This window comes from Dicentrarchus labrax, unplaced genomic scaffold, assembly GCF_905237075.1.
Source record: "Dicentrarchus labrax unplaced genomic scaffold, dlabrax2021, whole genome shotgun sequence".
Taxonomy (NCBI): domain Eukaryota; kingdom Metazoa; phylum Chordata; class Actinopteri; family Moronidae; genus Dicentrarchus; species Dicentrarchus labrax.
In genome coordinates, this window is record NW_026136702.1 from 13037525 (window position 1) to 13053732 (window position 16208).

At 41.3% G+C, this 16208-nt stretch overlaps 1 protein-coding gene and 1 long non-coding RNA gene across 3 annotated transcripts in view; one reads left to right on the top strand and one right to left on the bottom strand.

The window, feature by feature from the left end:
* LOC127350057 (cGMP-dependent protein kinase 1) overlaps positions 1 to 15938 on the bottom strand; it is a 77737-nt gene extending 61799 nt beyond the window's left edge. The window contains exons 1-2 of one of the 2 annotated variants that reach the window (XM_051376294.1): positions 15279 to 15938; positions 3878 to 4044 (exon numbers count right to left, since the gene is read on the bottom strand). In XM_051376294.1, coding sequence (XP_051232254.1) covers positions 3878 to 4044; positions 15279 to 15535 — 424 coding nt within the window. In that variant the 5' untranslated portion in view covers positions 15536 to 15938. Of the gene's footprint in view, positions 1 to 3877; positions 4045 to 11324; positions 11926 to 15278 lie in introns of those variants that run through there. The other variant, XM_051376284.1, reaches the window with a different exon arrangement.
* On the top strand, positions 11744 to 14436 carry LOC127350164 (uncharacterized). The gene is made up of 3 exons (XR_007880528.1): positions 11744 to 11829; positions 11980 to 12820; positions 13514 to 14436. It is a non-coding gene; the product is annotated as an uncharacterized LOC127350164 (long non-coding RNA).
* Positions 15939 to 16208: the final 270 nt, after the last annotated feature.

The following is a 16208-nucleotide window of genomic DNA, read 5'->3' on the forward strand; positions in this document are numbered from 1 at the left end:
TCCTTAGTTCCAGCTTTTACACTGTGAATATTTGTTGCTTTGTCTGAGTCTTCTATGATTGTAAATTGAATGTGTTTGGGTTATGGAGCACTGGTGGGACAAAAGATGCAATATAAATGTGTCATCCTCTGCAGTGGGAAACCGTGATGGACATTTTTTCGACCAAATGTTCAATCAATTCTTTAATCACCTAAAGCTCGCCTTCAGATTTCAGTCACTTCCATTAATTCATGAGCTTATCCTTGTTAACAACAAAAAACATCATAACATTACCATAACAGTCCACACTTCTACTCCAATGTGTTCCTAGAGGACAGGTAGGACCAGAGCTACCTATCTGTATTAGCATCCACATTTTCATTAGATTAAGTTCAATGATGACTATGAAGGAAATCATGAGGGATTTACTGTCGAGGAAGTACTTGATAGTAATTGGATGTGATTATACTAGTTATTATCATCATTAGCCACCTGTACGGGTCTTCCCGGATGACACAGCCAATCAAAAATCCTTTCTCATCTCCATGGAAACGTGAGCTTTTGTCTCAGTTGCAATCAGTTTGTTTAAAGAGGACTGGTGTCAGTAACAGCCCAGTGGATGTGACAAAAAAATACAACAAACCTTCATTAAGGCAGCCACGGCAAAGCAGGCAGCCTCATCATAGCAGCCAGCTTGTGCCTGGATCCATTCTGTTTTGTGTGATCTTTAATTATCAGGTGGATCTGCAACAAAAGCTAACCGCTCTGAGGTTGTTTAAACAAAGAGGTTGGGATATTCTATAAAATATCATCTCTCTCTAGGGGAAAGTAAGTTAGGATATGCTCTGATATTTAAAAGAAATATTATATTTGAAGTGAGAGCAGTGATGTAACATAATACTTTTATTTTTTGTATTGGTGTAGTTTAATTGTGCCTCATATGTGTACATGATGCATGATAAACACTGTCAGCCCCATGGCAAAACGTTAATGATTAGCCTGCCAAGGCTCAATAAGAAATGACTGTACTGCCTGAGCAGTGAACACTTCATTTGCTAGGAAAATGATGTACAGTGTGTGTCTGACATGGCATTGCACAGCCCGACGTCCTGTCAGCGTGGATTAAAAAGTCACAGACTGTGATGGGCTCTCACAGACCTTGGCACAAAGTCGACGGCCCCTGGGCCAATGCTTTTAACATTTGTTTTTTATGCAAAACGAGTTACGGCCAGGGACAGTTAGGGTGAAAACTGCAGGCAAGAGACACACTGGGACACGAGAGAGAGAAACAGAAGGGAGACATACAGAAAGTGGTGTAGAAAAGAGTTAATGGCAGAAATTGAGAACTGATAATGTTCACATCAGATAAATACGTTAAACCTACTCTAAGGATTTTAAAATGGGAAATAATTAACCACACATTTGATATTAGTGGCATATGACCACTGTTGAATTGAAGCCCTATTTCCAAGTCTTTCCTTTATCATTGTCGGAAAGGAAATCACAAAGCCCCTCGACAATTATTTCTCTTACAGATTGGTATCATTTGTTTCTTTCTTTCTGTTGAGCTCAAGAGGAACCTATTCATCATGTCAGTGTGACACTCATGCTCATTTGTGACCTAGCATGACGAGTCACCTCTGGCACAATCGACTTCTCACAACCTTCGTCAGAGGGAGAAATTTAAATCTACCCACAACCAACAGAATGGGTGACCGGTGTTTAGTGAAATACCACAGATTTTTAGACCTTTGGCTCACCATCTTTTTTCTGTTCTTGGTTGTCAGTGACTTAAAGAATCCCTGATTTTGTTACGGCACCCAAATTCCAAATTTTCATCTCAGGTCACTGTTGTATAGTCCACAGTTTTGTTTTGCATTTAATTTGCATTATGCCAGTTACATGTTGGACTCTTTACATATCTGACTTCTCCCTGCAGTCCACAGATAAGGGCAACAAGTGACTGCAACAGGGATGTGAACAGTGTTGGAAGAAGGACACAGACTCTTTGCTAAACTAAAAGTACCAATACCACAACATAAAAATACTCACAAAAGTACAAAATGTACTACCATCGGAAGGAAATTATAATATTATAAATAGTAGCGTTTTACTGTTCGTAATGTCGCCATGTTGGGACAGACTGTAAGAGACTACAGCCATGCTTGCAGCTCTATGAAGTCCTAACATCAGCATGCTAACATTCTCACAATGAAAAGGTTTGGAAGGTATAATTTTTACCATGTTCAACTTAGTTTAGTTTAGGTTGCTAATTAGCATTAAACACAAAGTACAGCTGAGGCTGATGGGAAAGTCATTACTTTAGCAGGTATTGAGTCTTGAAAGTCAGCAGGATTCATCCTCTGGGTACCATGAATGTTAACCATTTTCTGGCAATCCATTCAGTATTTGTTAAGATATTACCGACCGACCAGCATTTCCACGCCACTAGCATGGCTAAAACGTTGAGTCACTTTTTTTGATCTAGAAATACATCTATACTTTTGTTACTATTATACTTAGTTATAATTACACTGATGGATTTGAAGACAGCAGTAATTCATTTCAATCATAGCTGACAAAACATAGTAAAAAAAAGACCCCTGCTGGTGCACTGCTCAATATGACTGAGTCATCTCCCTAATACAATAACCTCTAAAGTCACAGTTCTTAGATGCACCGCAGACAGTTTTTGAATTCAGACTCAGTGACTCACTAAAGACCAGATGAAGACAAAAAGCAGCCATAACACTTCTACTGGCATCCAAACAGAGACACTGCCTGTCTCTAGAGTCCTTTCTGATGCAACAAGTCCTACCTGCCTCTGTTGGAGAGAGCCAGGCGCAGAGCATAATGTTTTGGAGTTATAGATTTGTGGCAGAATTACTCCAAAAAAAAAAACAAAGTCTAAAATTTTAGTTCCACAGATCTATTCTTAACCATGTTAGGCCGCATGGGGCATCCAGGAAATGTCTTGTCAACCCCATAAGCAAGGTGGGTGGCCGATATGAAACAGCAAGAGTAAACAATCAATATCATCAGTCTTCCTAGTAAAATATTAACCTTTAAATGCCACTGTCTATATACCAACAGGATTTTAGCTTATTGTGACTCAGTTTTTTTTGTTCTCTCTCTCTCATTGTTCTGCCATGTTGGTTAGAAAGGTGTTTCCACCTTGAAAGGTCTTGAATCCTCTTTAGAGTTACATTGCCCATGCAACTCAGAGTCAAGTGCGAGTTATAAAGGTTGTATAGAGAAAGGGAGCAATAATAATCATTTATATGTTCTATATTTCTATGTTTTAATCTGTATTATGTCTGTGAATGTCCAAGTTCACCTCTATATAATGATCAATTATCGTGTGCAAGCATTGACTGAGGCCATTCTCCCTGAGGTCAGATCCATTGTCAGGGACAATGGCTCTCTGAACATTTTATAGCCGAATCACTCGTCACAAATCATGTAGCAAAAATGCCCTTTCACAAATCCCATCAGCGCCAACATGGACATTGAGCTGTTGTTCCTGTCATCAGAGCGCCCACACTGCTCTTTTTCAAAAAGTAGGTAAGTAAAATACAAACCACATGCTGAGACGATACTGCTAAAAAAGAATGAAATATGAAGAACTCAGCGGGAACACAGCATCATACAAAACAAAATCAAAGGGACATGAGTGAATCATACAGCATTGCAAAGTGTTGTAGTTTTCAGTTTTAGCAAAAATCCATTAATAATGCCCTTTCATTTTTTTTTCATTGCCATGATAGTGCCCTACAGAACCTGTTGAGTCTTTATTATATACTTATATGTAATGATACATTCCTTTTTGAGGGCCTTTCTACTCTTTCCACTTCTCACAAGAGATAAACATTTTATCTCTGTGAATGTGTGCTTTTACCTTCCATGACGTACACCAGTGAGCCCACATCGCCTTCTTTAATGATACAGCTGTCCTTTCCATACTCCACAGGGTACATGCAGTCCACGATCTCTTGGATCTGCGACAGCTCCAGGTTCTTCATGAAGTCATTGTCCAAGATGGCCTCCTTGATCAGATCCTTTGACCTGGTAGACAAGGTGAAACAAAATTAGATCATACCTGTACAAACACAAATTCATATGGCATTGGTGTTACTTCATTGAAGAAGGACATGATGAGTGTCACACACATGCCTCAAACGAAAGACTCGGTGGAAATGAAAATATTCTGTACAATCCAGAGTATGTTGACCAATTCAACAGACGGGCATGTTGCTTCTTTCTTTTTTTCAACATCTGTTTATTGGTTTTGGTCAGCAGTTGCAAATACAGTGGAGCAGACACACAAACAACAAATGCACAGGAAAAAACAACATTGGTAGTAACACACAAGAGGAAAAGTTACACACAATTTACCACATAAGTCACAAGGTAATGACATATGTTAGACCATTAAACACTCACTCCAATTTCTCAATCAGACTAATGAGAGGTTGCCAGATTTTCGGATTGGGTCCCTCTCTGGTTGCCATAGTGAATAAGATTTTCTCTAGATATAACACATTTCCTATTTCCTTAAGCCACATATCAGATGTTGGGAGCTTCCCAGATTTCCAGAATTGGTATAGATAGAGATCTTCATAACTATACTTCACTCTATCTCGCTCAACCAAACCAAATTACGTGGTTAAAGTGGCAGGGGGGAACTCCATATTAAAAACCATGGAGGAAAAAAATCAATGTAAGCAATGTAAATAAATGACCAGCAAAAGTTTGTAACCAATGACATTGTAAGAATGGGTGAGACAGAGTTCCTTGATCTTCTGAACATTTCACACAGAGGAGTGAAGTATCTTTCAATAGTTTGTGTGGTCTAGTGGGAGAGAAGTGCAATCTATGCACAGCTCTGAATTGTATCAAAGTATGCCTACTATTTATTGAACTCTTGTGAATACTTTCAAAATAGGTTTTCGACTCTGTCTGTAATTTGTAGTAATTTGTAATAATGAGTTTGATGATAGACTATATAAAAGTTGCAGAAAGTTCTAAAAATGAGATATAGCACCTGTAGTATATGCTTTATTAGAGCAGTGGGACATGAGCCCTTAAAAAGTGTAGCAAGTGAAGAAAATAGAAGAAACGCGAAGTCAGGAGCTGAAATATCTGCTGCAGTCGCTGAAAATAAGTGATAAAAGAAGACAGGGGCTCAATCTGTGGCCATGCAGGCATTTCTTTTTCTCCAATTGTTTCATTTTTCCCAATTATCCACCAATAACTGGCCAATATGTCTTGTAGCGATAGCCAAACTTGTGGTCTTCAGGAATATACCAGTTGTGATAAAGGAACTAGTTCACTCTTTACCCAACTTATTCTCTACCCTGTGAATGAGACAAATTTGTTCAATAGATCTAGCAGGGGGCAATAGAAGCTTTACCATCATTAATGTATAAAATCACATCATCGGCGTAGGCCGAGATCTTACCTGAAGTACCCCGATGTGTTATTGGATGTATTACAGGATTCACTAAAGCGAAGATAAACAGCAAAATAAGATCGCTCTGGTGTGTCCCTCTATAAAAGGATTTTAAATATTTTGTTTTGTAACAACAGAAGCTGTAGGCTCTTTATAAATTATCTTTGTCCAATTAATGAATAACCAAATTTAGCAAAGATAGACAGCATATAAGGCCATTCAGTTTTACAAATAAGTCTTCTATGCTACTGCAGGACTGTACATAATATTGAAAAGTCTTGCATATCGATTGAGAATAAACCCAGTCTGATCTGGATGTATAATTTTAGCAGTGATGCTGATTTATAAGGCAGTTACAGTCTCACTCAAACTACAAAGTAGCTTTTGAAAAAACATATCCTCGTTTCAAAGACGTCAAGGTGAAGCCTTTTTATCCCTTGCAAAATGCTGGAACAAGTCAATAAATAGCATAATCCATGCCTAATGGAAGCAGATTGTTTCCACTCAGGGGTGCATTTCTGAAAGCCAGATCGGCCTTCAGACTGCAGAGTCATTAGGGCATTCCACAGGTAGGTTTTTTTTTTTTTCAGTGACTATGCATGGAAGGGACCAAATATAATTAACTGTAAAGCTAATGTGCAGTCGGCAAGGTGCAGCTCGATGAACAGGTGAAAGAGGACTTGGTCTGGCTGGCTAAAGAGAAAAGCGGGACAAATGGAATTAGACAACATTATGAAAGGGAAGACATTATGTCAAATTATCATTTAAATCAAGGTCTACACATGAGACGCTACTGATGTACCATCAACGGAGGACAGACATTTGTTCATAAAAGGTGTCCATGTTTTGACAACAGGTGAATAAAGGCCAGAGGCAGTGAGCGGTGAAACTGTCAAAGTGAGCGCCAGTCCGATCCTCTCGGACACAAAGACGTGTCATGAGATGGGAAAAAAATCTGACCAGATTCTAAACAGTGAGTCAAGATCACTCATTCATTGAAGCATGTCATCACCAGAGTCTGAGTTGCTCGGATGAGTGCTGCGTGGCTGGTTTTGACAGAGTGTCAGCTGGATGAATGAGGTTAATTATATGTATCAAGGTTAATCCAACAAGGAGCCCCCCCTACTGGAAAGTGAAGCTTTTATACCATAATTCATAAGAAAGACAGCAAGCACTCTCTATTCCCTGATAGTAGGCACTGGTGAACTGCCTCTTGCCTGTTTGTGCTTCGTGCCCTTTTCAGAAACTGATCACCTGAGGAGCTTATAGCTGAAAGAGCAAATAACCTGGCAGGTATTTATGAAGCAGTGCTCCCACCACATACAGGCTTACTGACAGCCTGCAGCGACGTCCTACACAAACCACACAACTACACAGACAAAGCTCCAAGCACTGCCCTGATACAATATCAGTGGTGCCCGGAATTTCTTTTAGCATTACATGCTGAGCCAATATGCTAGTCAGTGTTTTTAAGAACTTTTAAGGTCACATGAATGGTTTTCCATTAATCTTTGAGACACATTATCAAATCTGTGAAGAAACTGTTGGTCCTTTAGATGAAAATTTGCCCAAACTGTGAGAGATATCCGCTGAAAAGCAGCTTTCACAGCTGCCACATAAATATACATTTCAAATCTTCAGATTTGAAGTACATCATTTTTACACCATCAGCTGAATGAGTTCTGGTTTAGGTCTCAAGTAGAATGATGAAATATCAATAACGTGGTTCCCCTAATGTGTGTTTTACATTCAACGGTCTGATGAGTTTTCAATTAGGTTTTCAGGGCATGTGTGTCCCCAAACAGCTCTGCTTTCACTCTCTGACAACACTGATACTCGAGGATAAAAGTTAGGAACAAAATTACTAAAGAGCAACATCAGCTAGCTGTCACAATCTATTGGAAAACACAGTTTAGTTACTTAAGTACAAACAAGTAGGACAAGAACTTATTGTCCTACTTCATTTCTCAGGAGTGTTTCTTACATTATATTTCTAAACCGATGTACTAATCTCAATAACAGGTCATAAAACATTGCATATTGCATTTTCTCCCTTGAAAGGCCATTTACTGTGTAGGCCACTGCACAAAATTCAGATAATCAAACAGTGTCTTCCTATGGCGGTGTCATTATCCTAGACTTTTCTGTCATTTGTGGATGGGCCTTTTTAATATATTTTAGGGGAATTCTCTTTTGCTTGACAATTTACAGATATGATAAAAATAACAGAACAGTGGGGTAACAAACAGATTACAAAGTTTCAGGATATTAATTGATTTGAACCTACAATGGGACAGAGCAGTTGCTACTCCAACAGAGCAACCAGGATGATGCAATGGTTCCTCATAAGATATTTTTTATTCTACCCTTGAGAGTCAGAACTATTTACTCCAGGGAATTGAAAAGAGACGACTGAGGTGTTGCACCTATTTTTAAATTCCTACCCCACAGTCTATGTTCAGATGTGCACTGTGCTTCCCAAACCTCCTTCCCTTTTTCTTTTTTTTTCTTCAGGAGAGACTCAGCACAAGGAGTAGAAGATTATTTAACATTGACAGCTCTCATTAGGTTTTAGGGTGTAAACATTAATAAAGTTGTGATGTACTGGAGGGCAACCACAAAATCTATGTTTTTCTCCAATTGTTTCATTTTTCCCAATTATCCTCCAATAACTGGCCAATATGTCTTGCAGCAATACCCAAACTTGTGGTCTTCAGGAATATACCAGTTGTGATAAAGGAACTAGTTCACTCTTTGCCCAACTTATTCTCTACCCTGTGAATGAGACAAATTTGTTCAATAGATCTAGCAGGGGGCAATAGAAGCTTTACCATCATTAATGTATAAAATCACATCATCGGCGTAGGCCGAGATCTTACCTGACGTACCCCGATGTGTTATTGGATGTATTACAGGATTCACTAAAGCGAAGATAAACAGCAAAATAAGATCGCTCTGGTGTGTCCCTCTATAAAAGGATTTTAAATATTTTGTTTTGTAACAACAGAAGCTGTAGGCTCTTTATAAATTATCTTTATCCAATTAATGAATAACCAAATTTAGCAAAGATAGACAGCATATAAGGCCATTCAGTTTTACAAATAAGTCTTCTATGCTACTGCAGGACTGTACATAATATTGAAAAGTCCTGCATATCGATTGAGAATAAACCAGCTGATCTGATGTATAATTTTAGCAATATGCTGATTTATAAGGCAGTTACATTCTCACTCAAACTACAAAGTAGCTTTTGAAAAAACATATCCTTGTTTCAAAGATGTCAAGGTGAAGCCTTTTTATCCCTTCCAAATGCTGGAACAAGTCAATAAATAGCATAATCCATGCCTAATGGAAGCAGAATGTTTCCACTCAGGGATGCATTTCTGAATGTAAAATGTGTAAACATTAATAAAGTTGTGATGTGCTGTTTTTTGGACTTTGATCATGAGCTGAGTTTGGGATGATTTAAAATCAGCTTAATTGTATTCAGAGCTAGCAGAACTCCATGTGTAATTAACTAAACTAACATTAACAAATTGGAAATCCATTTTTATCCCAAGTGGAAATCTGCCTCATTGACCCTGTTTCTGTTAAATTTCCGCTCAGCAGATTTCTGGCCCTTTCAACCCTGATTGGGACCCCCCGACTTGAGCCTCTGATGGCAACGTAGAGCAACGTCCTCCAACCAGACCCTTATAATAACATCTGCCTGCTCTCCTTTGTGAGGATGATATATTTGCCTTCATCCACTAGTGAAGTTTGGGGCCGAGCAAGTTCAGCCTTCCTTAAAAGGAGAAAATATGCTCTTTTAGGAGAAAAAAGAAGAGGGGTGGCAGAAAAGTGGGAGAGGCTAAAGGAAATAAGAGGCAGACAGAGGGAGAGGGATGGATAGCATGTGTGTAAGGAACGCTCTATGGGTCTTGTTAAGATGATAAAGTAGGTGGGAATGAAAGAAAAATATAAACATTTAGCCAAATCCAACAGACATTATCGCTACACTTCAATAACCAAAACATTTAATGTAATGGAGTTGTTTTTATCCCATGAAGGTATTTTTATTTTTTATTAAAAAAATTAAACCTCTCTATACTAAACTGAGCAATAACAAAAGTTAGAAAAGTCACGCACAAAAACAAATTAACTTGTATTCATGAATGAACTTTTCAAAGTTGCACAAGCACAGATGTCCAAACAAACTGAAAAATGATAATAAAGCTGAACTAAAAAGAGAACACTGCTCAAAATGCTCAAGTCATTGGCATTCAACAGTCTTTGAATCATAATTTTCTTATGTATATGCTTATTCGAAGAGACACAATTTTCATTCTCTGCCAAATGGAGAGTGTGAAAAGATGTGGCAGACAAATTGAAGCTGTTGCTGAGAGGCTTTGATGGAAGTTTAAACAACCGCTTGATAAAAAATAAGTTCGTTTTCAGCTCTATCATGTAATTTTCCCCTGTAAGCAGAAATCATGCAATCATTCAAAACCACTGTCATTTCTTCAAATCTCAAACTACCCTTTCCCCATTCTAACTCACAGATGATTGCACTGAAACTCTAACAGCTGAGACGTCACACTCTTTCCGAAATGTCAAAATGCAGGACAAATTGATCTTGTTTTTGTTTGTCCAACCAAGGTTTCGCTGAAAGCCTCTTTGAGAAATCTCTTAATGGAAACACACATGTATAGTAAAAGCTTTAGGATGAAGACGATTATCATAATAAAATGGTTACCCTATTGTGTTTTCCTCATCTGCCATTCCAAGCCATTGTACTGGCTTTCACATTTATTTATGACAGTCAGACAAAGAAAATGAAGAATCACTCACAAGAAATGATTTCTATGTTTTTCCAACATGCAGAGCTGACAGGTATAACAAAGACTAATGGCCTTTTCTGCTCAGATGAATAATCCCCTTCATTTTTGAACCTTCTTTGATGAAATCCTTGGAGCTGAGTTTGCGTGTCGACTGAATAATGACATTCATATCTGACACGTGTGATCTCTCTGCACAGTCTGAGAATAGAAGCATTTCATATGGCTCTGTTCCTTTTTAAAACTAGATCATTTACCCGTAATTTTAACTCATCCGCACTGCATTTCAAAGCTGGATTTAGTTTTGAAAATTTAAAGAAGAGTAGATATTCTTCCTGCCCACCAGGGGGGTAAGTGTATTGATTCATAACATAACATAACCTTTAAGTTCAAACCCAACAGACAGCTGGATTATCTCACAACAGAGGGCTGTTATTTGGGTGCCAGTTTGAGAACCAGACCTCATGTTGGAGACCCAGTAGAGCAGGAGAGAGAGGTGTGTTTGCTTGAGTTTGAAAAGAAGAGAGAAATCATAAGGTAAACATGCACTGAGAGTCTGTTAAGACTGCCTGTCACAGAATCACAGCTTGTATAAAATAGGCACCGGTACATTACACAGAGCTGCCATCGTCAGCTCTCTAAAACCTATAATTCCCTGTCACTAGATGACATTTCATTCCTGTCTCATGCAAGTCTATGATCAGGCTTATTGATATTCTGCCTATTATCACTTGGCTGCTGATAATCGTATTGATAACTGTCACTGGTGACAGTTTCCTGATATCTTTTCTCTCATTTTCATAGTTTCATATTACATTTCCATTAGATCCAATGTGTGTTTGTTGTGTGTGTGTGTGTGTGTGTGTGTGTGTGTGTGTGTGTGTGTTTGTTAGAGAACACCACAGCCATCATCCAAATGTGCTACAGGTGCCGTACCTGCTGCGCCACACGTAACATTACGCACAGGAATCAGAAAGGTGGGAAAGGGTGAATGAAGTCACACTGGAGCGCAACGGGGGGGTGCAAAATAAGAAAAGAAAAAGTGAATATTAAGCATTTATAATTCGGACACCTACTGTGGGCTTTTGGGGTAGAAAGGTAGGGTGACATGGCTAAGATCCTGGATGTCGAAGGCGGTAGGTTCGGCCGAAATCGCCTGCCTCTTCGTCCGCTGCTGCTCGTGCAGCTCACTCTGCTTGTGGACCTGCTGGGTTGCCGGTTTGATAACGGAGCGGTATTTGTCCAGCTCGTTCTGTAGTTTCTGTATGAGCTCGTCTTTCTGGTCGAGCTCCAGTTCCAGCTCGTCGATGAGCGCGTCCCTTTGACGCAGCTCCTCAATCTTCTCCTGGAGCGCGTACTGGAGGTCGCGCAAGGTGCCCATTTCAGTTGGTTGCGGCAAGCGACTTCCCAATAAGTTTACCGAAAGGTTCGCAGCCGGGTCTTTATCCTCTCTCCTCTACCACGCTGCCCATAAACTTTATCCGGCATGAACGGCTTCAGAGGATGCAGCCCCTGTCTCTCCTGAGGGGGGATTCCTCCGCCGCTGTCCGTCACCAGCGGATGCTGGGAATTTAAGCGAAGGTATGTTCGGTGGTTGCCGCGTATTGCCAAGGTGAAAGCGTCTCAACCACAATCATGCAAAGTTTGCCCTATATCCCTCTCTCTCTCTCTCTCTCTCTCTCTCTCTCTCTCTCTCTCTCTCTCTCTCTCTCTCCCTCCCTCCCTCGGCAGTGTGACAGCGGAGGACAGTCCTCCCCGAGTGCGTCAGGCTGCGACCCGGAGAGAGCGCATGGCGAGAAGGGCGCCTACAGGAATCTGTGGCACAGTGCAGTCTGCCACTCCAGAGAGAGACGCGCTCGTCTCACATGAATAATGGCCTCGGTGAGAAACCCACTGCTCGGAGAACCATGTCATCATACCTCAGCAACTCTCCCCGAGGCTGCTGAGTTACAAACAGATGAGCACAGGAGCCTTAATGGAAGTTGGAGGTGATGGAAACTTAATGGACCTCAATGTATAAAATAAACAACGCGTTTTTTCATCCACTGTATAGGGTGGCTCTGCTGCTTGTATTGTATATTTTGTCTACATGGACCAATGTGAAAATGATTGAATCTATTAGAGTGGACTAGTGTATGGTAGGCATACAATGTATAAGATGTAAAGATTAATTCCACTTTTCCCAAATCCTTGTCCAGCAACTATCCATTTGTGTGTCAGATTCCAAAGTGGAGCAAGTGAAGGTGCTGAGGGCAAAAAAAATTATAATCTTACAGACTGTCAAACAGCAGCTGCAGCAGACATGACAATGCCAAAGCTACTCAGGCTGCACAGCTCTCCACAGCAGATCCACATTCCTCATCTAATCTTGTGTTGTGTGTGGATTGTGTCTGTCCACATTATCCCAATGAGTCATCTGAAGCTCAGCGAACAGCATTTGGCCTCATGCTCTCTTCACAAATTCAGAGGAGGGATAAACTGCCAAGGACAATCTGATAGGATGAGGAGTTACTGAGGCTACAACAGCAATTACCGTGAGAGGATGGGGAGTCACTCACAGGCCAGACAAAAGGTGAGGTGAATGGGATTTCTTTGGCAGTAAGGATAGGTGTGTTTGGTGTGTGTGTGTGTGTGTGTGTGTGTGTGTGTGTGTGTGTGTGTGTGTTTGTGTGGCAAAGGGCATCTTTTTCCTGACAGAAAGCATGTAAACAACCCTGGAAAGAGACAGGTGGTCTAATAACAGATCACAGCTGCCCTCTTGTGGTGGGTTAATGCAAGGACTCAACAAACAACAAGGTGGCCTGCCTCTGCTCTTCAGGCAAGAAAACACTTAATGATCCTCCAATGTTGTATCATTGCATTACAGATGACCGAGCAATGTGCTCTGTGGGAATGAACAATCTGTTCTATCACTGTAAATGCTGACATGTACAGCAGACCTGTGTGCAATGTGTGAAAACAAATGCAGATCAGCAGCTTAGCAAACAAGGCTAAACATGTTTCAAGACATCCTAAAAAGTATGAAGTTTAGCTTTCTGTGAGACTTGAAGAGACAAAGCAACTGTGGGGACTCCTGTTAAACAAACAGTGCAGTTAATTGTCTGATTCAGCAATTCAAATAATAGCTTTAGCCTCTATATATATAAAGATTTGTGTTCTTGGGCTCTTCTCTATGTGCAAACACCCAAACTTCTAATGAAGCCCAGGCAGCCTTTCTCCTCTGAGCTAATTAAAGTCCATATTTTCTTCTTTTATCTCTGTCAAGGGAAGGTCGCAGGGCACAAAGCTTGAGCAGCAGCAAACTTTCCTTCATATCAGGAAACTGCAGGTGCCCGGAGATTTCAGGCTCTCCCCCAGTCCAAGGCTGCATCCACACATCCTCCCATCATCAAAAGGCCCTCCCACTGTCCTTCAAAGCACCTCTGCGCTTTAAATTTCACCTCTCTAACCATCCAGCTCAGCCCTTTTCCTATGCAGATCAATAGAAACAGGATCCGTTGCTCCATGCTGCGGTAATCTGATGAGCGGGGCTAGGCCGCCGGCTGGTGCCACGTCCTGACTCTAATGGGGGTCACACCGTCTCCGACCCAGCGGCGGCCCAGCGGGCAAGGCGGCGCAGGTGGAGGCCCTCTTCCAGACACCGGTGGCACCAAGAGAAATCACGTCACCTCACCGGTGCTTTTTTACAAAATGCAAACAGGTTCACTTCCTGTTCACAACACAGAGTGTATGGCCACATGCAATTCATTTGTCCCCTGAAGGCCCATTCAAGCACTTATTGTGCCTCATGAGCTGACGCATGATTTGACCATTTTCATAATGAACCCTGGTCCTATAAAAGGCTGACAATATGATTAGTACACTTGATTATTTTCTGACTTGAAAATAGCCTGTACGTCATTATTTCTCAATGAACCTGGGTCATTCATGTCCTCCATACCTCATTCTCAAGTACCTTTATGTCATTGTTTTGCCTCAGGACTTTGTGTTTGTTTAAAGACACAGTGTGCATCAGTTAATGAGTGCAAACGAGAACCTTCCCTGTCTGCAGTTTATTAATGGAAACGAAGACTGGAAATTGTCTAGCCATCTTAATAAAATGAACCCCATTGTCTGTCACATTAATTGAGTCAGCAGAGTGAGTTCTACTTGTGTGTGTGTGTGTGTGTGTGTGTGTGTGTGTGTGTGTGTGTGTGTGTGTGTGTGTGGACATCAATAGAAGAAAATCATCCCGATGATAGAAATTAAAAGATGAAGACAGAGTCAAACTTTCAGCAGGGAGCAATTACAGCAGAATCCACCGGAATAGATTCAAACTAAGTGAAAACATGAGATACTAACTGATAACTATTCAGGTCCAGGCCTCACGTGAAACCCCTCAAAACCAGGACAAACATACAGTGAAGCTAAAACGAGCAGCTAAAGGTGATGAAGGAAGCATATGGTCAAACAAAGCGTTTTCTAATGGAGTATTAAATATCCTCAGACATGCACTTCGGGTCCTCAGCGTCCAGCTACTAAAAGCCAATAATGCATCGCACTTCCTCCTGTCTGAGTCCTGTGGGATTGCCATGATGGATCTGATCAATTAGGAGCTCTTTCTGAAGCTCGTCTTGGAGCTGCGTCATCGGCCCCAAGAATGAGAGTGCTCGTCCATTCATGGCAAACGTCTCCATCTCCCATTTAGAAAAAAGAAAGACAGATAAGGTCGAAAACAGACGCTTTGTGGAAATAGTGAAGCTGAAGTGGGGCCACAAGAACCTGTGTGTGTGTGTGTGTGTGTGTGTGTGTGTGTGTGAGTGTGGAGTTACAGCACATTTTTTTTTCAATCACATATCTGTTGAGAGAGAGTTGTTGCTTCCTGATATCGATTCACACCATTCATGGCAAACCTTTTTTGATTCTGTTAGTGGAAAGACTCTGTTAGTAAAAAAGAACAAACATTCAAGATGTTTTAAAATGGGGGGGGCACACACACAACTTGACACATGGGCAACAAAGTACCAACCCCATGCTGAAAAGAGTCTTACCAGTCGGACTTGGCATATTTCCGAAACGCCTGCCTTGACAGGTCCTGGTGCGTCTGAGGCTCCGCGGAGATGCCCTGCGCCCTGCGGGTCCTCGGTCCAATAAGTTGAGCGCTGGGCAGAACAGACTGACATTTGTGCAATTTTCTCTTCAGTTCTTGGATCTCGTCTTCCCTGTCCGCCAGACGCCTCTCCAAGTCCCGTATCCTCTCCTCCTTTAGCAGCAGGATCTTGGCAAAGTCGTCCTCCAGGTCACTCATGTTGAAATCTGCGTTCAACTTTGCCGCGATTCTCTCCAGCGACGTGGACACACACACACAGAGAGAGAGAGAGAGAGAGAGAGAGAAAAAAAAAAAAAAAGAAACGATGTTAAACTCCCAGCACTCGCGCAGGTTGTGAAAAACGGGAACAAAAAGACGCGCAGGGTGGTGATGATGATGATGATGATGATGCTCCGTGAATCCCCCTTCGCTGCCCACTTGTTTATATCAGAAGAAAAAAGAGCAAAGCTGGTGTTTTAAAGCCGGGCGGCGGAAGGCTGATAGAGCGGCGCTACGCTACAGTCCACCGAGCCTCCGGGGAGCAGCTGATGATCCTTCATTGAGAAACCAATTACAGCAGCTCTTCCTCTCCGAGGACGCAGGCAGGCCGTCAAACTGGGCACTAAAAGAGCCGAGACAACTCCTGTAGTTCACCGCCTCTCACACTGCAAACACACCACAGAGGAATCCCAGTAGTGCTGCTGCTGCTGCTGCTGCTGCTGTCAAATATTTGTTTACCATCTATCTGCACAATCCCGAGCCCCCTATGAGCGCAATATTAAACACCCACATCACCTCCCAGACCTAACCTATTGCAAAAAAAAATCAATTGTCCCACACTCGCTCCATAGGGCAGTGGACTGGGCTGTTTGCAATAGTCCAATTAGATGCA